At 36.9% G+C, this 24894-nt stretch overlaps 1 protein-coding gene across 1 annotated transcript in view; it reads right to left on the bottom strand.

Moving 5' to 3' along the window:
* The window catches only part of LOC122004428 (myosin-17-like), a 32930-nt gene extending 10087 nt beyond the window's left edge, over positions 1 to 22843 (bottom strand). Inside the window, exons 1-21 of the mRNA XM_042559318.1 lie at positions 22751 to 22843; positions 22514 to 22659; positions 22279 to 22435; positions 22093 to 22151; positions 21839 to 21998; positions 21575 to 21724; positions 21290 to 21426; positions 21054 to 21200; positions 20819 to 20920; positions 20670 to 20727; positions 20496 to 20597; positions 19237 to 19274; positions 18932 to 19058; positions 18680 to 18850; positions 18433 to 18564; positions 18221 to 18330; positions 18053 to 18113; positions 16041 to 16218; positions 13482 to 13687; positions 13197 to 13316; positions 13034 to 13132 (exon numbers count right to left, since the gene is read on the bottom strand). Of these exons, the coding sequence (XP_042415252.1) occupies positions 13034 to 13132; positions 13197 to 13316; positions 13482 to 13687; positions 16041 to 16218; positions 18053 to 18113; positions 18221 to 18330; positions 18433 to 18564; positions 18680 to 18850; positions 18932 to 19058; positions 19237 to 19274; positions 20496 to 20597; positions 20670 to 20727; positions 20819 to 20920; positions 21054 to 21200; positions 21290 to 21426; positions 21575 to 21724; positions 21839 to 21998; positions 22093 to 22151; positions 22279 to 22435; positions 22514 to 22659; positions 22751 to 22828 (2538 nt within the window). The 5' untranslated portion in view covers positions 22829 to 22843. The remainder of the gene's footprint in view (positions 1 to 13033; positions 13133 to 13196; positions 13317 to 13481; positions 13688 to 16040; positions 16219 to 18052; positions 18114 to 18220; positions 18331 to 18432; positions 18565 to 18679; positions 18851 to 18931; positions 19059 to 19236; positions 19275 to 20495; positions 20598 to 20669; positions 20728 to 20818; positions 20921 to 21053; positions 21201 to 21289; positions 21427 to 21574; positions 21725 to 21838; positions 21999 to 22092; positions 22152 to 22278; positions 22436 to 22513; positions 22660 to 22750) is intronic.
* Between the last annotated feature and the right edge of the window lie 2051 nt (positions 22844 to 24894).

Below are 24894 nucleotides of genomic sequence, written 5' to 3'. Positions count from 1 at the left end.
CATGTCGTGCCCACTCGACCACTCGGGGTAGTGGTAGAGGAGTTGCATGCAGACAATGACCTCCTTAGTATGTAGCTAGATAGCTATATTGTTCAACCAACTACTTAGATGTAGTGATAACTGGAGTTGTGTATAGTTGTCATAGTCCTACCCATTCGATTACATAAATGTAGTGGTAGCTAGAGTGATGTGTAGGAGTGACTATACATATGCGTGTGATGTATGTTTCATATGATGGAGATACTTATTGCATATGCTTGTGATTTGTTGCATATGTTTGAGATATGGATGTTACATGTGTTTGACATTACCATACATGTTATATACTGTGATATGTTGCTCATGTGGTTACAAGCAGTGTCGTTGCAAATCCTCATTTATTACTGTTCATTATACTATACTTGGTAGATCAGTTTTGGTATGGGCATTTATTATGTTCTTATTGTTGTTTATGTTGATATTACCTGTGAAACTGTATACCTTTGATCTCCTTACACTTAGTTCATGCACTATCTATCTTTTATTATTTGCTGAGTCATTTGAACTAACTACCCCATTTGTTTTCTTTCTTCCTCAAGTAGTAGATAAAGGATATGTGGAGTTGGTTGGAGATCATATCTGCTAGTCCCATGTCACATCAAGAGTTTTCCACGTTATTCGTTTTACATTTTGCTTACACTTTGGTTTTCCGGACACGTACATGTAATAACTGTCTTGTGCAATGATTTTGTTTCAGTTGGGTACTTTATTATGATTATGGTACTTGTTAGTTTAAACCGTGCTGACACGCAGTTTATTCAGTTATGTTTGGGTGGTTTTCATATGTCTTTTCAGTTGTAAGTTTAATATTATTAGCTTGCGTGATTGTGCTTATAAAGCTGTGGACTAGTTATCATGTCGTATCGAACATTGTCACAAGGGATACCATCTATATCGTCAGACAAGTATATTTATGAGACATGACAATTTATAGTATCAGTTATAGGTTGCGAAGCCTATTTTTGTGTTTTAGATTTCGTGGCTTGTTTTCTCGAGATGACTTTTTGAATTTTGAGATCAGGCAGTGACATGGCATCTACGAGCTATAGTAAGGTCGTATAATTGTTTATCTATACTTCTGTTAGTACTTATCTAGTTGTCTATAACAGGAATGCCACGTGGTGGGTCAGCCACTGTTCACGACCATGGTTCGGGTTGACCATGGAAACGACCTGTTGAGTTGATGAGACTTAAACCTATTTCCAGAGAGGTGAACTTCTCTGGAGTTCCGACTGATGCTGAGTTAGGAAGTAGAGGTCAGGTCCATCAAACCACTACTGGAGATCATGGGTTACAGTCTTAGGGAATACCATCAACGATACCAACCCCTGCTACTACCAGCTGGGTAAAGGATAAAGCCTGCATACCATTGTTGGCTCGGTTAGTGAAGGATCGACTTACACTGTTTCATGAAGATTCTGACTCTTGGGTTGCTCGTGTATAGTTAGATAACTTGGAAGGCACATTTGAGTACATGACTTGTACTGACACAGAAAAGGTTGAACTAGCTACATACCAGCTACGGGATCAGGCTGTTATTTGGTGGAAAATGTAGAAGACAATTTTTGGGGAACAACACATCACTTGGTCTTTATTTCGAGATGCCTTTGAGAGGCAATACTTTCCTTCTTCATTTTGTATGGCTCGTCCTCGGGAATTCTTGAAACTCAAAAAGGGTGATCGTATTGTGATGGAGTACAATGCAAAATTTAGCCAACTCGTGAAGCGCTAGATCGAGCCTCATTTATACAAATGACTCAACAATAGGTGTTTCAAGAGAAGGGAAATAATAAGCAGACATCACAAAATGGACCTCTAAATCAGAAGCATCAGGTTGCGCAACAAAAAGAGAAACAGGAACCAAGGCTCACGAGATATTACTGGAGAGTCTTCTCGACCACAGAAGTCGGGACGATCGTCAGCAAGATCTTCTCGTTTCCATCAGCAAATCGAAAAAATGACATTGGTATGAACAAATGTCTACAATGTGGTTCTAGAAGTCATGCCAAACCAAATGGCCCTCTGGACTAGGCTATATGCTTCTATTATAAACTCCTAGGGCATATATGCTGAGATTGTACCTTGAAGGCACAATTGGAGACTACTGATGTTACCCTCAAGGGGGTCGACCCACACCATCTCAACCATAGAGAGGATCACAGAGGACTCAGAACTCTTCATGACAACAGCAATTGTTACCTCCACATGTGTAGGTATACTATATCCAGGGTCAGGAGCACACAATGATACCTCCTCCGACTATAGAGTACCCCGCAACAACCTCTTTCTATCAGACATATTGAGCACAGCAGTACTTACCACCTCCACCTTGGCCCCAGCATCAGTCTCAACAGTCGATTACTATTCCTCCGATCCAACATTAACCCGTTCCAAAAAAGCCACCGTCGAACTCAGAGGTTGGACGAGTCTATGCAGTTACTCGAGAGGAGGCACAACGGGCCGAGGGATTGGTCTTTCGGGGTATTATTTCAATTTATTCTAGCAGATTTAGTAATAGATACTGGTAGTTCACATTCATTTATATCTCAAGTGTTTTTGGATCAAATTCGTAGAATTCCTATACTCGGATGGCGTGAATTAGCTGTATCTCTACCGTATGGAGAAGCACTGACCATCAATCAAGAAGTCATGGGATATCCTTTGGACTTCGGTAGTCATACACTCATGGTGGATCTTCAAGTGCTTGAAATGGTGGAATTTGACATCATCCTAGGCATGGATTGGTTGGCCACTTACCATGCTACAGTCAATTGCCGAGCGAGAGTAGTCACCTTTCGACCTTCGAACCAACCCTCTTGGGAATTTGCTAGGACCAAGGATGATGAGATTTCTCTTATTTCATCACTACAAGCACAACCACTATTATCCCATGGTTGTCAGGGATACTTATTATCACAAGTTCTGAGACTATTATCCCATGGTTATGATACTTATTATCGTTGATGAAGACCGGTGAGGATGGTGCTTCACAACTCTCGGACATTCATATAGTTTGAGAATATCCAAACGTGTTTCCAGAAGAACTCCTGGCTTGCCCCTAAAGAGGCAAGTAGAATTTGCAATTGAGATGATTCCGAGTACAACACCGGTATCAAGGTCCCAGACCACATGACACCAAAGGAATTAGAAGAGCTAAAGATACAACTACAAAAATTGTTAGATAGAGGATTTATTTGTCCTAGCGTTTCCCCGTAGGGAGCTCCAGTACTTTTTGTCAAAAAGAAGGATGGATCACTAAGATTATGTATAGACTATCGACAACTGAATACAATCACCAAAAACAAATACCCTCTGCCATGAATAAAGGAATACCTGTGTATACTCTAAGATTAATTTACGCTCATGCTATCATCAACTTAGAAGGGATGTCGATGTACAGAAGACAACTTTTCGAACTCGGTACGGACATTATAAGTTTTTGGTAATGCCATTTGGGTTTACTAATGCTCCGACTATTTCCATGGACTTGATAAATCGAGTATTCCTAGAGATCAATTTCATTATCTTCATTGACGATATTTTGATATATCCTGGTCTGTGAAGGAACACGAACAACATCTTCACATAGTTCTGGAGACTCTTCGACGAGAACATTTCTATGCGAAATTCGGTAAATGCGCATTTTGGTGGTCCTCAGTGGGATTTCTCAGACATATTATTTCTAGTAGAGGTATATCTGTGGATTCTCATAAAATAGAGGCGGTACCCGTTAAGAAGTTCGAAGTTTCCTGGGATTGACTGGATATTACCGAAGATTTGTAGAGAGGTTTTCCGGCATTGTTATGTCGTTGACTCTGACCAGAAAAGAAATGAAATTTACCTGGACATAGGCTTACGAGGTAAATTTTCAGGATCTTAAACAAAAACTATTAGCTGCACCAGTCTTAGTGCTTCCCTCTAGTAAAGATGGGTCTGTGCTCTACACAAATGCATCGTTCTAGGGGTTATGTGCAGTTTAGATGCAACAGGTAATATCATATGCTTCTCGTCAACTGAAGGATCATGAGAACAATTATCCTGTTCATGATTTAGAGTTAGCATCCATCATTTTTGCTCTAAAAATATGGAGGCGCTATTTGTATGAAATCACTTTCAAGATTTTCACATACCACAAGAGCCTTAAATATTTGTTTACTCAGAAGGAATTGAACCTTAGGCAAAAAAGATGGATGAAATTTTTGAAGGATTTGTTGGTTGCTATTGGGAATATCGTACCGGTTTCTCTGTACAAAAATTTTGTACGAGTCCTGAATCATTCCTAACAACCTGTTGTGTTCTTTAGAAATTAAATTTGGAATCACAAACAGAACTTAACATTATTGATTTCAAATTCAACTTATCTGTTCTTAGTGGTTTAGATTTGGATCGCAAATGATACTTAACATTATTAATCCAAATCCACCTATGTTACAAATTCAATTAAATATTAATTTCAGATATTGGCTTCCAGGTTAAACATGACGAGGCACTAGGCTTTCTTGGGTATGGGAGCATCTACCACTTCCTAGACAAAGTCTTTCAACGAAATTTAATATTTAATTTCCTTATAATAACCCTAAGTTTAACCAAAAAGAACAATCGAATCACAAGTTCGAAAAACAAAAGAAATACAAAATTGGAAAACATAAATTCGATTACCTAGATTCATTAGTCTCTTGTGTTTGGTATTTCAAGATCTAAATAAAAGGATGAACTAGTTATGATGCGGAAACTAATAACTAGTTATACCTTTTATAGCTTATAGACCTCACGATCTTCTGCCGTATTCCTCTTCCTATCTCGGATGTCGTGTGGGCGACGATCTACCGAGACGAGAATCCACCCAAGCTTCCTTCTTCTCCAAGCAAGTTTCGGCCACCACAAGAACTCCAAGAGAAGATGAGGTTCGGCCACCACCACCAAGCTCTAAGAGATGCTAGAAACAAAGCCTCCTTTCTCTCCTTCTTCTCCAAGCAAGATCCGGCCACCACAAGAACTCCAAGAGAAGATGAGGTTCGGCCACAAGAAGAAGAGAAGGGAAGGGAGAGGGTCGGCCACACCAAGGAAGAAAAAGAGAGGAATAGATGATAGATTATTCTAAGGTGAGGCACCTCTACCCTCTCTTTTATATTCCTTGGTCCTTGGCAAATAAGGAAAATTTACATAAAACCTTCCTTATCCTCTTTGCCAATGAAAGGAAAATTTAATTAAAATTTTCTTTCTTGTTTCTATTTGGTCGGCCACCTCAACATCCTCCATACAAGGAAAGTTTTAAACAAAAATTAAAACTTCCTAATTTGTTTCCAGAAATTTTTAAAATAAAAATTTCTCTTTAAAAAATTCCCTTCATGGTTGGTTATAAAAGGAAACTTTTATAAATTAAAATCTCTCTATTAAAACATGTGGATGATTTACAAAAAGGAAAGTTTTCTCTAAAATTAAAATCTTCCTTTTAACTACAAATAAGGAAAGATATCAAATCTTTCTCTTAATCTTTTGTAGAAAACTATAAAAGGAAAGATTTATAATTTTAAAACTCTCTTTTAAAATCATGAGGATGGTTACAAAAAAGGAAAGTTTTATCAAAAATTAAAATCTCCCTTTTAACTACAAATAAGGAAAGATATCAAACCTTTCTCTTAATCTTTTGTAGAAAACTATAAAAGGAAAGATTTAAATTTAAACTCTCTTTTAAAACCATGGCTTCCACATAAGAAAGATCTTAAAAAATAAAATCCTTTTAATTTATTGTGGTCGGCCACACTAAGCTTGGGTTCAAGCTAGGGCTGGCCACCTCTTTAAACCATCTCACCTTGGTTTGGCCGGCCCTAGCTTGGGCTCCAAGCTAGGCTTGGCCGACCACCTTAAGGGGGGTAAGAAGGTGGGTATGGGTGGGTACGACACTTTATAAATAAGAGGTTACGATAGGGACCGAGAGGAGGAATTGGTTTTGGTCTCCCGATGAACTTGAGCTTCTCGTGTTCGCCCCGAACACCCAACTCGAGTTCATCAATAATATCTCATTCCACTAAAGAGTTATTATTGAACTACCGCACCAATCCCATATTACTATATGGGCTCCTTCTTATCATGAGTGTGTTAATCTCCCTGTGTTTAAGATATCGAATGTCCACTAATTAAATGAGTTACTAACAACTCACTTAATTAATATCTAGCTCCAAGAGTAGTACCACTCAACCTTATCGTCATGTCGGACTAAGTCCACCTGCAGGGTTTACATGACAATCCTTATGAGCTCCTCTTGGAGACATTATCAACCTAGATTACTAAGACACAGTTTCATTCTATAATCAACAACACACCATATAAATAATATCATTTCCCAACTTATCGGGCTTATTGATTTATCGAACTAAATCACACCCTTTGATAAATTAAAGAAATGAATATTGAGTATATATGCTTATTATTATATCATGATTAAGAGCACACACTTCCATAATAACAAAGATCTTGTTCTTTTATGCAGGCAGTATAAAAAGAACTTACCTTAAATGGTCCTGCTCAATACACTCAGAGTGTACTAGTGTAATTTTATAGTTAAGATAAACTAATACCAAATTACACTACGACTATTCTAATGGTTTGTTCCTTTCCATCTTAGTCGTGAGCTTCTGTTTATAATTTATAAGGAATTGATAACGTGATCTTCTGTATGTGACACCACACACCATGTTATCTATAATATAAATTAATTGAACAACTACACTTAGCATATGAATGTAGACCAATGTGATTCTTTATTTCAAAATAAATGTTTACAAAAAGCTAGGCTTTTAGTATACACTCTAACAGGATTATGACTGCACTATTAACTACCATCTAGGAAAAGCCAATGCTATAACAGATGCTTTGAGTAGAAAATCTCAAAGGGTTCTGGCTAGTCACTTAGTAGCAATTACAAATTTGGTGCAGGGGTTCATACAGATGGGGTTGGTAGAATAGGGATAGAAAGAGCGGGGGATTTTAGTATCCATGGATTTTCATGTGATGAGAACGGAATCCTATATTTTCAAGAAAGATTGTGTGTTTTTGAAATACACCTCGTCAAAGAGAACCTACTTCAGCAAGCGCATCGATCTAGATTTACCATACATCTAGATGGTACCCGGATGCATAAAAACTTGAAACACTTCTATTTGTGGAATGACATGAAGAAAGATATTGCGGATTTCATAGCTCAATGTCTAGTATATCAGCAAGTGAAGGCTGAACATCAGAGACCAGAAGGATTACTTTAGAAGATTCAAATACGAGAATGGAAATGGGAGCATATTACGATGGACTTTGTTGTGGGGTTACCAGAACACAGAAGGGGCATGATGCAATTTGGGTAGTCATTGATCAACTAAATCTACTCACTTTTTATCGATCTGTAGGATGGACCTGTTGGATTGCCTAGCAAAGTTATACTACAGAGAGATTACCAGACTTCATGGTATACCTCTGAGTATCATATCGGATAGAGATACGCGATTTACCTCACGGTTCTGGCAGAGTCTCCAAGAGGCAATGGATACAGACCGCGAATGAAATGTCATTTCGTGACGCCTGACAAGGACGGTTTTTACCGTTCCGTCGCGGAGGCGAAACCGGCACATCACGCGCACATGTCTCGACATTTTTGGCGGAGCCGAAAGCGTCGCGTGACACCTCCGGAGCTGTCGGAGGCATCGCGAGCGCGCTGCGTTACTTCTAGCGGAGCCAAAAGCATCGCGGGACGCCTCCGGCGCCGCCAGAAGCGTCGCCAGATGCTTCTGGTGCCGCTAGAGGAGTCACCGGACTCCTCCGCCGCCGTCAGCGGCGTCCACAGGCATCGCATCGGAGGCGGGCACGGGCATCAAAAGCGAGCGTTGCTGGGTTTACTGTACAAAATTCATATTCTAATTTAAATAAATTAAACAATTCCTAAGGAAGTGTGATATTTGAAAGAATCTTTTATTAACCCTAATTAAATTATCCTAATAAAATATAAAAAATATTTAAATTTTATTAAATAATATTATGAAATTGTTTATAATGTTTTAAATTTTATTTAAAAATTCTAAAAAATTAAAAAAATTCTAAAATTTTTTTAAAAAAAATTATAAAAAATCTAATAAATTAAATTTATATTCTGATATTTTTAAAAAAATTATTTTATATTTTTTTTACTATTTTAATGTTTAATTGATATTCTAATTTTTTTCTTACTATTTTAAATATATTATTTAAATTATTAAATAAATAAATAAATATTCAATTTATATAATTATTATATATAAAATAGTATTTTGTATTAATTTATATAATTATGATTGTTTAATTTGAATTATTGATAGATCAATTTTCTTAAAAAAACTATATTTAATTATTTTTTCTAACACTATTAAGTTATTTAATAATAGAGAACTTATATAAAATCAACATACAATTTATTTTTAAATTATAAACAATAAATATATTTATCTAATAATTTCTATATATAAATAAAAAAAATACCAAAACTGTATTGGCACGACACAATACGATACCGAAACCGCATCGTTCCGGGTCGAGATTTTAAACCTTCGGTACAAAGCTCCGTTTGAATACAACTTCTCATCCGCAAACAAATGGACAATTAGAGCGTACTATATAGACACTGGAGGATCTGCTGAGAGCATGCGTAATGGATTTTAAAGGTAGTTGGGAAGATCATTTACACTTGATGGAATTTGCCTATAACAATAACAGGTTATCATTCTGCTATTCAAATGGCACCTTATGAGGCTTTATATGGCAGAGCATGTCGATCCCCTACCTTATGGAAAGAAGTTGGAGAACAGCAGATTCTTGGACCATAGTTTAGTATGACGCAGAGTTAGTACACACCATCATACGAAGAATGTCGAAAGTCCAAGATCGACAAAAGAGTTATGTAGATCGGAGACGGAGACCTTGGAATTTCCAATGGAAGACCATGTGTTTTTGTGTGTTTCTCCCACTAAAGGGGTTAAGAGATTTGGATTGAAAGCTAAGTTGGCTCCTAGCTACATTGGACCCTTTCAAATAATGGAGAAGATTGGTGAGGTAACTTATTGGTTGGCGCTACCACCGACCCTTACTGGTGTGCATAATGTGTTCCATGTGTCCATGATGAGGAAGTATGTACCGTATCCTACTCATATTCGGGAAGATGTGTTGATCTCACTCCAGCCAAATGCAACCTATGAAGAAGTTCCCGTGTGAATCCTAGATCACAAGGAGCACCAATCGTGAAACAAAACAATCCGACTCATCAAAGTTGGATGGCAACATCATACTGATGAGGAAGCAACCTGAGAGCTTGAAGAAAAGATTCAAACTCGTTATCCACACCTGTTTACTTAAGGTGCGTGTAGTTTCTTCAGTACTTGAACATGCTATTGGTTACTTATCACACTTAAGTAGGAAATTTATAGATCAAATTTTTATTAGTGAGAGAGAATGTAAGATATGACAATTAAATAATAAGTTTTAATTAAGAAATTATCTTGTAGATTTTTTTTTGGAAATTTTTAGGAATTTTTCAAGATTTAAACTGAATTCGTATGACATGTTTAAGGGGATAAATCTATTAGGCTTAGAGAAAGTCTGCTTAGAATATCACTTAAATGAGAGTTGATTGATTTAATTAACATAAGGTTATATATAATTAATTAACCTAAGATATAAATATCAAAACCTAGGTTTCCTAACCCTATTCTCCCGATCCCTTCTCTTCTTCTCCCCGACCCAAGCCGCTGTCTCGATTGCCCCTCTCCTTTCCTCCCCAAGCCGACGCCGCCCTTCGCATGAGGTCAGAGTCACGGTCGACTGCTGTGGGTTGCCACCGGAGGGCTGAGAAGCTATCGGAGTGTCGATCCGCCACCATCTCACGCCGATGAGCCTAGTGCAACAACTGCGACTCTACGACTCTTGTTGCTGCCCCGTTTTGTCATAGTCGCTGTTGTGCGCGTGACAGTAGATGGAACTCCCTACCTCGTCGGTCATTGCTTCGTCCGTTGAGTCATTGCCGCCGACCCTCCGCTGCCTGTCGTGTCCCACTGCGCCACTGGAGAAGTCATAGGGTAACGAAACTCCCACACTTCCTAAGTTTTGTTTATTAAATACCTTATGAGAAATTTAGCTCAGGATGTGAAGGAATTGTGGAATGATTAGGATAATTCAATTAAGGTTTCCTAATCGGTTTAGGATTAGGGTTGATTATTTGACTTATGATAGAATTAGTTATTATTTGTGTTCTATGTTGTAGGATTTTGAGCTCGAGGCAGACGGTTGACTTGAAGATGGTTAAAACGATCTATAGATAAAGGCAGGTATTTTCTTTCCTTGACTTCATTAGTATATTGACCTTAGTGCATGAGTATAGTTAGATAGGCAGTTTATTTCCTTGACTCTATTCTTATTTAGCTTGAGTTTGATAGTTATGTACTTGATCTTAGAAAGATCTACTTGATATCCATACAGTCTCATCTTTGGCTATGCATATTTCGTAGTTGTACACACGTGTATGGTGTGTACTATTTGTGGTTATTCTTTAGCTATTCATATTTTGTAGTTATACACATAGTTTAAAATTTCGTTCCGTGCTGGGCGGAACGGGCGAAACTTACCGTTCCGCCCGCGCACCGAAACCGACACCGAACCAGGGAAGATTTCGTCGCGTTGTGAGTTGCTCGTCGTCGCGCGGCAGCGTCGCTAAAATCTTCCCGTGCCGCCGGAAGCATCACGGGGCGCCAAACGCGTAGGGGGCGACGGAGGCATCGCGACGCTACGTTTCTGGAAGCGCCGAAAGCGTCACGGCCGGAAGTGTCGCCGGACGCCTCCGGTGCCGCCGAAGGTGTCGTCGGATGCCTCCGGCGCCATCGGAGGTGTCCGCGGGGCGTCGGATGGGTCGCGGCGTCGCGCATCGCGGGTGAGTCGCGATTTCGGGGTTACTGTGCAAAATTAATTTTGCAATTTAAATAAATCAAACAATTCCCATTCCCACTTAATTGTGATATTTTAAAGAGGCTTTTATAAACCCTAATTAAATTATCCTAATAAAATATAAAAATATATATTTAATTTTTTTTAAAAATAATAATAAATTTTATTAAATAATATTTTGAAATTGTTTTTTACTATTTTAAACAAATAGTTAATTTATATGATTATTATATATAAAATAGTATTTTGTATTAATTTATATAATTATGATTATTTAATCTGGACATTGGAGAACTATAAAGGTTATCTAAGTAAAATATTACAAGAATCATTGCTTCCATTTAACATATTATATTATGATGTATCAATTTTAATTAGAGTTATTTATACATTAATTGTTTTTTTTTACAAAACTATATTTAATTATTTTTCATAACAATATTAAGTTGTTTAATAATGGAGAACTTATATAAAATTAATATATAACTTATTTTTAAATTATACACAATAAATATATTTATCTAATAATTACTATATATATATAAATTTAAAAAAATACCAAAACTGTATCGGCACGGCACGATACGATACCGAAATCGTATCGTTCCGGTCTGGGACCGAAACCTCGGCACGGGTCGAAATTTTAAACCTTGGTTATACACACATGTATGATATGTACTATAGGTGGTTATTCTCTTACTATTCATAATTTGTAGTTGTACACACGTGTATAGTGTATACCTTAGGTGGTTTCTCTTTGTCTATTTATGTTGTTTAGTAAACACTTATTAGTTTCTATATATACATTGTTTATAGTTTATACTTCTAGATATACCTATATAACTGTCGCATAGTGATAATTATATCTGTAGTTATAATTATTTACATTTTGTTCATCACTGTATTATATGCATGCTGTCGACCGTGTCTCCCTTATAGTTGAGAGAGTCGTCAATCATATTATCTGCCACTCAGCCACTCAGGATAATGGTAGCTAGAATTGCATGCAGCTTGTCATGTCGTGCCTACTCGACCACTCGGGGTAGTGGTAGCGGAGTTGCATGCAGACAGGTACCTCCTTGGTATATAGCTAGATAGCTACTTTGCATATTATCCCACCAACCACTTAGATGTAGTGATAGCTAGAGTTGTGTACAGTTGTCATAGTCTTGCCCATTCGATCACATAAATGTAGTGGTAGCTGGAGTGATGTGTAGGAGTGACTATACATATGCATGTGATGTATGTTTCATATGATGGAGATACTTATTGCATATGCTTGTGATTTGTTGCATATGTTTGAGATATGGATGTTACATGTGTTTGACATTGCCATACATGTTATATATTGTTATATGTTGCTCATGTGGTTACAAGTAGTGTCGTTGCAGATCCTCATTTATTACTATTCGTTATATTATACTTGGTAGATCAATTTTGGTATGAGCATTTATTATGTTCTTATTGTTGTTTATATTGATATTACCTATGAGACTGTATACCTTTGATCTCCTTACACTTAGTTCATGCACTATCTATCTTTTATTATCCACTATGTCATTTAGACTTACTACCCCATTTGTTTTCTTTCTTCCTCAGGTAATAGATAGAGGATACATGGAGTTGCTTGGAGATCCTATCCACTAGTCCAATGTCACATCGAGAGTTTTCCACGTTATTCGTTTTATATTTTGCTTGCACTTTGGTTTTTCGGGCACGTACATGCAATAACTGTTTTGTGTGTGGATTTTGTTTCTGTTGGGTACTTTATTCTAATTATAGTACTTGTTAGGTTTAAGCTGTGCCGGCACACAGTCTATTCAGTTATATTTGGGTGGTTTTCGTATGTCTTTCAATTATTAGTTTAATATTATTATCTTGCGTGATGGTGCTTATAAAGTTGCGTGGACTAGTTATCTAACATTGTCACAAGGGATACCGTCCGTATCGCTGGACAAGTATGCCTCCGGAGCGTGACAATATCTATCAGCATCATCTTTTCACAAAAAACTCAAATATGATAGATGGAAGTAGAAGTTACCCTCACTCGTTTCTCCAACTGCAAACGCCAACTTAACTCCTCCACTTGCTTCTCAAGTTTGTTCTTTGCCTCTTTCAAAGCCCCTGTTTCTCTTGCAGCCTGTACAAATTCAAAAATGACTAACCTGCAAAAAGATTCAGAGATGGAGAAAATTGAAACAAACCATTTTCAAAGTTCTGATCACTCTCCTGGCAAGCCTTTTCCGCCAAGCACATTGAAAAGTAAGTGCTGCCTTCTGCAAATTCATGTAATATGAGTGCCCACTGTAACAACGCCACTGAGCCTACAAACAACAAAATTATTCAAAATAAGACCTCTAGATGCGTGAAACAGTGATTACACAACAATCATTTGTTAGCTGACTACAGGTGTAGTTATTACAACAAACTAAAATATAATAATGCCCTCTAGTTAAATAAACTGCTTTCCGTATTGGAATATAACTTACCTGTATACAAATTGCAGCTTTAGTAATTTTGCGGAATGCAAATGCATTACGAGCAATCATTGCTCTTATGCCTGCCTGCAATGTAACCGCTGAAGATTGTAGTCTGCCATAGGATTTTCTTGCAAAGTAACAGTGAAATTGTTTCTGAATTTTTACTGCTGCTGCCACTCTTCTCATATGCTCGAACAACTTAGCTGCCAACCTTCCTGCTCCAGAAAAGAGAACATTCACCAATAACATGAAAAGTAGTAACTGAAAATATCTGCATAGACCAAGCCAAGGATTCAAACAGAAAATTTTCCAAAGATTTATACAACCTAAGGCTAATATATCACAGTATCATACTATCATACTATTCCAGTAGTAGCTTAATTGATGGTATGAATTAGCATAAACCCTTATTCCTTAGCATTGCAAAACACATTATAGAATGTTGATCGCCATGGATGAGACTTATCATTCTGTTGGAGAACTGGGTGGAGGGAGGGAGCTGATCTGCAAACATAGGAGTTGCCTGCACTCATCAAAGGGACCCCTCGTGCTCCCCCCTGAAGTGGCAGCAACAGATGCCTTCACCAAGGGGGTGTCATCTCCACCCTCCATGCAAGCAAAGGGAATCACGACCCGAGTCTCAATATCTAACATCCTGCCTGTCCAATTGACAGCAACCACGCCACCTCCCTACTTCCTTTTCCCTCTTGATTCACATCTTCACAAACTCTCCATCCAATTGAAAGGCATGGCCCGCTGTCATCGTTCTTCGTCACTCACTCGCCTACTTGGCCGCACCTTCAATCATAGCCATCAGGATCACTCCATCAAGCAAAGATGGGGAGGATGTAAAGTGAGACTAATATCCACATAGGGCCAAAGTAGTCCAGTCCTCTCTTGATCTTGGGTATCTTTATGTAAATGAAAAAAAAAGGGTTCCTTGCTCTTTTAAAAATAACTCCCCTTCAATGGTGGCATTTAATAATTTATGGGGAAATTGGTTATTGAAACCATATGGCTAAACTTTTGAATGTAAAAGTGAAATTTCAAGATATTCTTGCTATGTTCTATTCTAAATAAATGTTATCTATAAATGAACAACAAAGTTAGAGGCCTTCCCTTGCTGATGGAAGATATTGATGGAAGATATTGTGTGTTTAGTAAGATATTATGAGCTACTACGACTAAACGGGCCAGGTTCCTAATTTTGCTATTGAAAAAGACCATTAAAGGGTAAATCAAAGGAAATACCTTTACACCTTATTTATTATTTACTCTTATCTACTTGATTATTTTATTAACCATGGACTCATATGTTATTTCTTTTATCATATGCATCATACTGGATATGACTCATTTCTTACTTATCACTTGCTTAAAATTTCCTATTGTCTAGTATTATACTATAATCATGCCCCACATGCTGAAAATTGCTTACTCATTATCATGCTCGTGATGTGCCATTGTTTTTACTATTGTTATGGCCATTTTATCCACATTCACATCTTGAATGCTAACTAGAATTAAAAATATTACTCACTTGTTTATCAGCCTCTTGCTAGCCCAGACTTAGTTATGGCCACTAATGTTTACTGATAACACTCAACTAATTACCAATATGCAAGTGGTTTGGCGAGGTAGTCGTACCTATGCTAAGCATACACAAAGTACCTCTTTTAGGGATAGTAGGGAAAATCTAAAAAGCCACATGCTCAAACTTGCTATAAAGCATTAAAACTGTGATACAAAAATTTCCCAATGTAGCTTAAAAATATCATACCACATACATTTACTTTGCTAACTTTATCTTTTATTATTTTTCATCTTCCTACAATTGCATGTGGCATATTATTGCATTCTATTTTCATCGCTAACATCTTTTATTGTTTTGCCTCTAGAGACTGTCCGAGGCAAGTGTCAAGATACCATGCAAATGTGATTCTTTCATCTTCTCCCCTTTTCCACCTCTGGATCTTCTTCCTCTTGTTCTCTTTCTCCTCCCCAATTCGTTCCTCATTTTGCCTCAGTTACCCATGCACAAGCATGCTCAACATGGCATTAACACCATATTGCTCTGGTTGAGGATTAAAACCAATGCTTAAAAAAAAATTTGAACCTTCTCCCCATAGTTGAAGACACAGTTCTAAACATTTGAAAGGGGTTCAGATGTATACACAACATGGCTTAACATGACACTTCCAAGCATGCTTCCATTACCAACTGAACTGGTCTCAAATATTACTTCTTAATTCGACACTACTTTTCTCAAATTAAGGATCAATCCTAAGCAGTATATAAACCTACAATCCCTGGTATCATTAAAGAAACAGTTTTGCAAGAAATAACAAAGGGGACTGAATTTTATATATACAATAACAACCAAGTCTTATCCCACTAGGTGGGAAAATAACAGGACATTAATTTACCAAATAGAAGCATGCTTGGAATGAGGATACGTGCCAATACTAGCAGGACATTTGTTCTAGATTACCAAATGGGTCATGACATAACTAACAGAGAGGGAGAATAGTGAATTATATTCAAGTTAAATAAAAGTTGGGATTGCACCTCTCCAGAGTGATTGCAGAAAAATAGATCTATGTCTTAGTACAATGAATGCTCTACGGGTGATGTATGTACGAATTTTCCTCTGAATAGTTGTGGCAGCTCCTCCTAGTATTGCTGCTCTTCGAGCGTCCAATTGAGCCATCAGACCAGCTCTTAGAAATACCTTAGTCTTGCCTAGCTGCCAAGGCAAACAAGATGCAACCTTAACAGAAGAATACTAGAAGTAGAAGGTAGTTTAATTACATTAATGGTTCTTTTTCAGTATACTAGCAAGATAGGTATATGGATACAAGATGAACACAAATATATAAACTAGCAAAACACATTCTTCTAAGCAACTCTAAACTTTCATCTGCACTCTAAAGCAGTGAAAGAACATCAACAATTTGGAAGAAACTGTAATGTACATTTGTCTATTTTAGTAATTTTTCAATTTTGGCAAAAAAAGGAACAAACCAGGATTAAATAGTATTGTTATCTCATTTGTTCGTCTAGGTTGACTCTTACTAAATAATTGGGACTACTACAGCTTGATGATGATGATGAACTAGAGTTTTTACTGGTTTGCCTGCTCTAATATAACAAGCTAAACCTGATTAATGCAAATGCTCTGGCTTGAGTGCTACACTAACTGCATTATTTTCTAGTGTTTACTAAGTCCACATCTTACTAAAATTTACTACATACATACTCGGTTTATATAAATTCTGTCTTCTATAAACACACTAGGAGTTTCTTTATTTCTCTTCAAATAAGATCATAGATGATATTTGTTCACATCCATTTGAGTGCCCACTTGGAGTAAAAAAAAAAAAAGGCCATTTAATATATTTAGAATATTTATGTCTAAATTATTGCATTTGAACTTACCCATAGAGCTATAGGGAAAAATTCCACTTGATATCCAATTTCTAGAACATAATGGATCTCAAACTATTAGATTTACTTGAATATGCAATCATGCACAATAAAACATGTTATTTAATTAAATTAAAGAAGACTAATCACTTTTTTGCAAGACTTCGTTTACAGTTTGCTTATCCTAGTAACATCATTGATAATTGATATTAGTAAAAAGTTCATGAGTAATTGATTATTTTTTATATAATTTAATTCATTCGACATATATCATCAATACTCATCCTAACTTTTTTATATCTGAATCTTTGGTGATCAAACATGAACCTCATCTTTATCAGTATAAACAACATGGTTATTGTACTTAACTTTCTTTTATTTTCCTTTAATTTACTGAATCTCTTCTTCCTCTCTCACCTTCCTATTACTCTCAATTTTCTTCTTCCTCCCTCCCTCGTCCTATGCTTTTCTCTTCTTCTCTCCCTCTTCAACACATTCATGCCTTTTCCCATGGGTCATCAATAAAAAATCCTCACCTCTACAATTTGGCAAGGAGGTCAACTTGGGAGACGGATGAAGCCAAGGATGTGAGGGAGGATGGAAAAAATAGGGAGTGATTGAGAGGAGGGTGACTGTTGTGATAGTACATATAAAGCTCAACGAAGGATTCAAGAATAGGAAGGAGGATTAGGGAGTGAGGAATGAGTGTGATAGAGACAGGATGAAGAGGGAGGCAGCCAGGCACGAGGAAGAAGATTGAGGAGAGGGAGAGTAAGAAAAGATTAAGAAGAGGGGGAGAGATGCAGAAGAAAATGCATAAATACTTCAAACCAAACACAAGCTCAAGGAAGGCTTTCAGGGAAGAAAGAGGAACCTAAGAACAAAAACAAAGAGAAACAAGAGGGAAGCTTGAGGAGAGGAGAGGGAGGAAAGAGGAGATTGAGTAAAGAGGGAGAGATAAAAATCAATTTAAAACATATCTTTTAATTTAAATCGAGATTTTTTTAGCTTTGTCACCCTCCATCGATTTAATTTGCTGGAGTGTAAAAATTAACACTTACAGAAGCTTCTCTGTATAATTTGCCTATAGTTTTTAGGATTCAAATATCTATTCAGAAACAAGAGATAATGTATTTCAGTGACATAGGACTTACTTGGTAATCTTTTGCTCCAATTTTATCTAGAATCTTTCTACATGCAATCTTCTCATCATATCTATTATGAGAACCAGAAAAGTTGTATCGAGCAGCACAATATATCAGCAATATTAAACAATTAAAAACACACCAATAAAATTGTCTGGAAGCTAACAGCAGACTTACTGTCCTTCTAAAGCATTTGGCTCAAGAAGAGCAAACCGGAGGAGAAATTCATAAAATGTTCTTCGAGTTGGATATCCAGCACAGCTTATCTTTATTGCTTCAAGAACACCCTATAGTAATGTCCAACAAGCATAACGAACATACAAAATGATGCCAAGATCAGATAAGATTCAAAGTGGTCTAGAATGGTTTTCATAAATTTGGGAGCTTACACCACAACGTAGTTGGCTGGTGACATTAATGTTCTCAAAGATAGACGGTTTGAGGACATTGTTTGGCTTTATGCATCTAATGTAATGAGGTTGTGTGCAACTCAAGGTATCCATCAGAGCTTGAAGTTGTAGCTGAAATTTATTTTTGTAGAAGGAAGTTAGCAATAATGCAATACAATCATGAAAAGTGAGTAATGGAATCTTACATCTATTCACACAATAGATGAAAGAAACTAAGAAATATTACTTTAAAGCGAGACGCAATCGAAGAGAATTTGGATGCCTTTGATGTGACTTCAGGAAATGATGAAAATAAATTGGCAACAAAGGGACATTTAGAAGCATGGAGTAAATCCAGATGCTCTGCCACTACATAGTCTTTGTTTTTGTCCAAGAAATAATTGGCTTGATATATTACCTATAGATGTAATAAAAGAAAATTCAACAAGTTACCATCAGAAAGCTGTAAAGTAGGAATTTTGACAAAGTTTGTACAAACCTCGCCTGCATAATGGTAAATGGTAAAGTCAGTGCTAGAAAGCTTAGGTTTAGCAAACCTCTTGTTATTTCTAAAAGTCTGATACAACTTCTGAGCAAATGTTCTATGTGTTGACTTCGGGAACATACTGTTTAATACATGTAAAAGAAATCAAGTATTGTTAACAAGACTGATATAAGGAGAGTAATAAAGGACATATAATGAATGCATGCAAAGTGATCAGCATCAAGTTGATTCTTTGTAGGAATCTCATTGTATAAGCAAAAAACATAAGCTATGAGAAACAATGCAAGAGAAGTGCTTACCAAGCTTCATCTAGGAGAGCAATGATGCCACCAGGTTTCTAGAGTAAAAGGAAAATGTCATGGCACTAGCATTAGACATTGAATATTCAAGGGGAAACCCATCAAAGAAATAAGGTAAATCAACATCTTGCATGTTTTCTTTTATTATAATTAAAGAGACCATGTCAAGGAAGAAAAGATTACCAAAAACTAAAATGATAATAAGAAACAATGAAAGTGCAGGTTTCAACTGTGCCAACAATAGCCCATATGAATGAATGCAAGCGGACATTTGGTTAGGTCAGCAAATACCCATCTTTCTTCCAGGATGGTAAATATAAAAGTAAGAATGAAAGTTTGGAATGTTAAAGCATTTTTTTTAGTTGGCAGGTATCTAGTTCTTCGAACCAACTAATCTTTGGGTGACCGGCCCGGCCCCACCGAAGTTAACAAAGGGTTGGTTGGTTGGTTGGTTGGTTGTTGTTGTTAACAAAGGGAGCTTAGTGTTATTGTTGAAGAGAGTTCACAATTTTAGTTGATACTAATAAAAGCTCTCTTTGTTTTTGCAACATTATTGATTGAGGTAAATGCCCTAATTGTAAAATCGCTGACTTAGGCATAATCTTATACGTAGGCTCTCTTCTATTTCCAATGGTTGTTGCCCATTAAAGGATCAAGGTTCTCTACACACTTTTTATTATTTTAAAGAAAAATTATCTGTGCTCTAAAATTCAGTTGCACGTTTTATCTATTGATGTTCTTACAAGATCCTCATATGTTGAGCAACCGCTTATGGACAATTTGTGGACCAATGAACGAAAGCAATTTCATGATTTTTGAGATGGCACAGACCTAAACTTATAAGATTTTTTTTTTAAAAAAAAATCAATACTCTAAAACAAAGCTAACAATAAAAAATAAAGGGTTAATTGAAAAGGTAAGTAATCATATCCAAGTCAGTTAGTAATTATTGCAAAGTGTCAAATATAACGACCATTTTGAGACCTCAAAGCACATGTCTCAATCTATATCATTCTCATGAGGATGACAATGTGAAAATTGTTTGAGTGGAATAAGAATAAATGAGGAAATATAATGAGATCGTAAGAACATAAGTTCTGTTTATTAGAGCATAAACATAATTTCTTCCAGAACAAATATGAACACAATAAGGAAGACCAATCTTATGCATTTAATCACTCAACTGAGCCATCATTAAACCAAAATCAATCAATTTCCTTTACACATTTCCCCCTGAAACAATTTAACCATTAGTATACCTTCTCAATTAAGTCAAGCACATCTTGGTTATCAACAAACTCTATGTAGCTCCAATCAATTCCCTCCTTGGTATACTCCTCTTGCTCCATTCTGAAGACATGCTGTAGAATATATCATGTGTGAATAGCTTTTAACTAAAGTATCTGAGGATGATGCAAGATCTTCAAGCAGACCTGATTAAAATGTTGCTGCAATTTTTCATTGGTATAATTGATGCAGAATTGTTCGAAACTGTAAGTGAAATATAATAATAACCACCTATCAAGCTTCATCATCAGTATTCAATCAAGCTTTACAGAATTTGACTGATGAATTAAATTACCTATTAGATGTGAAACTTTCAAAACCATAAATATCAAGAATACCAATGAAATGCTTTGAACTCCTGTCCTGACCGATTGATGCATTAATTTTATCGACCAACCTGTTGAAAAGAATATAGATACTGAGCTCAAAGATCACTCATTTATGTACGCAAAGAAGGCCCTTAACTGAGAAGCTTGCCCACATATGTTTGTAACAGTACATAATAAACAAACTACAATAACATATATTACCAATTAAATAAACGGGAATAGATTATTTTTGCTAAACCATCTCTGCTAACAATTGCAGAACCAGGGTCAAGACTTCGTGTAATAACTTCTTCGGGGGTTACCATGACATGCTTAATTAGTGCATTCTCAAGAAGATGAGCATCACACCTTGCATAAACAATACGAATATTCATTATTCTGTTGGTTAGAAATGTTTTGTCTTTTGAGTATTACATAAGCAGAAAGTTTAACCATACATGAGAAGTTCAGCTGCCGTGCTTAGGTGAAAGTTCGATTTATCATTCTTAATAACTGCTGAATCTATTTCTGCTCCCTTTGCAAAATCAATGTTCCCGAGATGAAGGATGGCAGCCACAACCCTGAAGATTGCCTCCTGAAGAAACATTCAGAGAAAATAACTCTTCTCACGATAAATTATGATATCACTAAGAAACGAAGAAAGAAAAGTTGTATTGTTGTTTTCTAAACAGAAATAATCATAATAAAAAAGGAGCATAAAACAACTAACAAAATAACTGCACCTGTTCCTCCACACTTATGCCAATTATATCCATGGCCTTTCTAGTTGCTAGATAATCTTCAGCATCATCCACGCCATCCAATTGAAAACAACTGGATTGGTTTAAATAATTGAATGACTTAGGACTCTCCAACTTATATTTCTCAATATCCTGCTATGCAATACAAGTAGATGTGATTTATCCAGTCTGATTATCAATTGACAAAGCATTAACAAGGTTAATGCCTGCATGAAAGGAACAGTCAAGAATCAGACATTAAGCCACCTTATGAGGAGCAGCACATAGAAGGTAAAAGCAATGGTAATTTCTCTCAGGATCATTGATTTGGCATACACGAGATTTTTCAAGCAAGTAAGTTCTAATAGCAGCTCCAGAGATCCTCCCATTTTCATCAAATTGAATCTCAACAAATTTACCAAATCGACTTGTTTGCGACGTCATGAACAGGAATTACATATGTAACAGTTAGGTTAAGCTTAGCTTTCCAAAGATTAAAATAACAACAAAGAAACATGTACCTTGAGTTGTTGTTTCGTACTGTTTTGGCATTCCCAAAAGCTTCAAGAACTGGATTAGACTAGTAAATACATAACAGATTAATACAAACTGAATGCTAAGATTTATTTTTATTTAAGAAGAAGAGGGAAGCAAATTCTTCAAGTATTAAATAATTCAATGTGAGAACTGGCTCAATCTTGTCTTACTTCTAGAACTTGTTGTTCAACCGTCCGCCCTTCAATTCCAGATCGTCTACCTAAGTATGCCAGATATTGCATAAGCAACTTTGTCGTTTCAGTTTTACCCGCTCCACTTTCTCCACTGACCAATATGGAGTTGTTTCTTCCTTCATTAATCATTGCCCTGTTTCCTTATGATACACCTCATGCTAAGGGAGAAAATCTAGCAACTTGTACAATAATTTACCAGTATTAAGTTCACCTGAATGCAACATCAGCAATTGCAAAAACATGTGGGCTTAGCTCGCCAAGTGCTGCTCCTTTATATTGTTCCATCATATGCATATCCTCAAGATGTGGCAACCTTTGGAAGGGGTTTACTGCAATCAGGATATTACCAGTGTATGTCTGGGAATTTCAGAAGATTTACAAAGAATTCCTGTGATCATTTTTTAAGTCAATAGCGCGACAACTGTAATACATATGAGACATTTCTTACATATATTTCATTAAGCTCATAGCGTGTGGCAAGGTTTTGCAAGACACCAGGTTCATGCAAATATGATAACTTTATCATGTCATCTACTCCTGCAGGTGGAGCTTCTGTATCTTTTGGAAACACCTTCAACAGATTTGCCACAACCTTTTGCCAAAATAAAGCAAAGGATTACATTATTTAAGAAAGATATCAATGATTGAGGCCTATAGATTATATGTTAAATGAAATAGTATCTAGGCATGTAGTCAGAGAGCAAATAGTTGAACTGGTCCATTATCATCTATATTTAGTAATGTCAATGTTACAACATTTTGTGTCCTTCCACACACTCCTACTGGGAACCATCTCATTAGCAAGGTTTTGTCTGACCTCACCTTCTACAATGTGGTTAGTCCACAAGGAAGCCTTTGATTGGTAGATTATTTGGATCAACGGGAGATGGTCAAGGTAGCTTGACTGCAAACCAATACAATAGATGATAATGTAGTCATAGGAAGAGTCCTTTTTGACATCAACAATTTTTGTTATCACCAACCTAGATGAAAGAACTCATTAACTTTTCTACTAGAGTCTAGAATATTGGATGCAGCATTGACCAGCTGGAAAGTTAAATAGTTGGCTTTCAGTAAGTATGCACTTCTAAATATTATTGTTGAGGGAATATAAATTGACTTAAATACTTGTAGAAAAAAGATAAACTCAAGTAATTATGTTGGTTATATTGATACTCTCTCACCATTAACTAAATTGACAATGATGTAACTATGTCTTTATATTGCCACACCTTATATTAACGTTTTCACCAACTTAATATTAGGGTAAAAAAACATAGCTATTTTATACTAAGGCCTATTATACAAGGCTTCAAAAGATCTTCGTTTCAAATGCTCATGATATGTTCATCAATATCTCCTTGTTTAACTGTAGATCTGAGATATCTAAACTCTTCCTTGCACCTTCTGTTGGTGCAGGGAGCACCAGATGATTGAACCTGATTTTTTATTATGGCAAAGAGTTCAAAAGATAAGATGTCTTGTGATCTAACAAGTGTGACTGAGCTTGCAAGAAAGTCCTAAGCGTTCTTAGGCAAAAGTCCTAGTGGATTCTAGGCAGGTGAAAAACCCTAGGGGGAGGTAACCCTAGGTTCTAGGGGTGATAACCCTAGGTTAAGGAAAGTTCTAGCTGCGGTTAGGTAATGAAGTCCTGGTCCGGGGACTGGGCAAAGTCTTGGCGGGTCGAGGACGTTGGATGAAATCCTAGAGTTGAGAACTCTAGGTGAAAATCCTGGGGGTCGCAGACACCAAGTGGAAGACTAGACGGATCAAGGATCGGACGTTCAGCACGAAATCCTGACATCTCGAACGCTAAGCAAAAGTCCAGATGGTCTGGAGGGTCGACCTAGCAAAAGGTAAACTCGCTTGAGAGGAGTAGGTGAGGACGCGACGTGTTCCCGTTGAGGGAACAGTAGGCGTCGATTCGACCTAGGGTTTCCGGGAAATCCGAAAGTCAAAAACGGATAGTCCGGAGACTGTCAAATAATTTATTATTTATATTTTATTGTGCTAACTTTGTTTTGCAGGGTATGTTTAGTATTTTGGACAATGTATCTTACAAGAAGTGAAAAGCACACAAAAGGCTCAGATGAACAGTGTTCAAGGCGCCTCCGAGGTTGTTGGAGGCGCCTCGGGTGGCTTGGCCAAAGGCCCGCTCGGAAGAGGCGCGGAGGCGCCTTCGAAGCCCCTGAAGGCACCTTGGATACCGGATGGAAGGCACCTTCCATGAGCTTGAAGGCGTCTTCGAAGGGATAAAATTCGTAGAATGCAAGAGTTATCGTCTCTACGGATTCGGGGATAAGGATTCGAGCTGGAGGAGCCTTCAAGGGGGTTGAAGGCGCCTTCAACAGCCCATAAAAGAAGACTTCGGGTAAGAGCTTCAAAACAACTCATTCTCGCAATCCTTCACTTGTGCATTGCTTTAAGGACGATTCTACGACTCTGTGACGCGACCCCGCGACGCAACTCCGATGATCGAAAGCACGACTTTCCAGATCTTTAAGTTGTCGGTATATTTTATTTAATGCAAAGTTATAATTTATACTTGTAATATTCGAACTGATAGTGGATTACCCAACAAAAGCAATCAAC

Source organism: Zingiber officinale, chromosome 7B, assembly GCF_018446385.1.
Source record: "Zingiber officinale cultivar Zhangliang chromosome 7B, Zo_v1.1, whole genome shotgun sequence".
NCBI lineage: Eukaryota > Viridiplantae > Streptophyta > Magnoliopsida > Zingiberales > Zingiberaceae > Zingiber > Zingiber officinale.
Note: the sequence above shows the minus strand (reverse complement) of the source record. Positions and strands in the feature narration are given on the sequence as shown.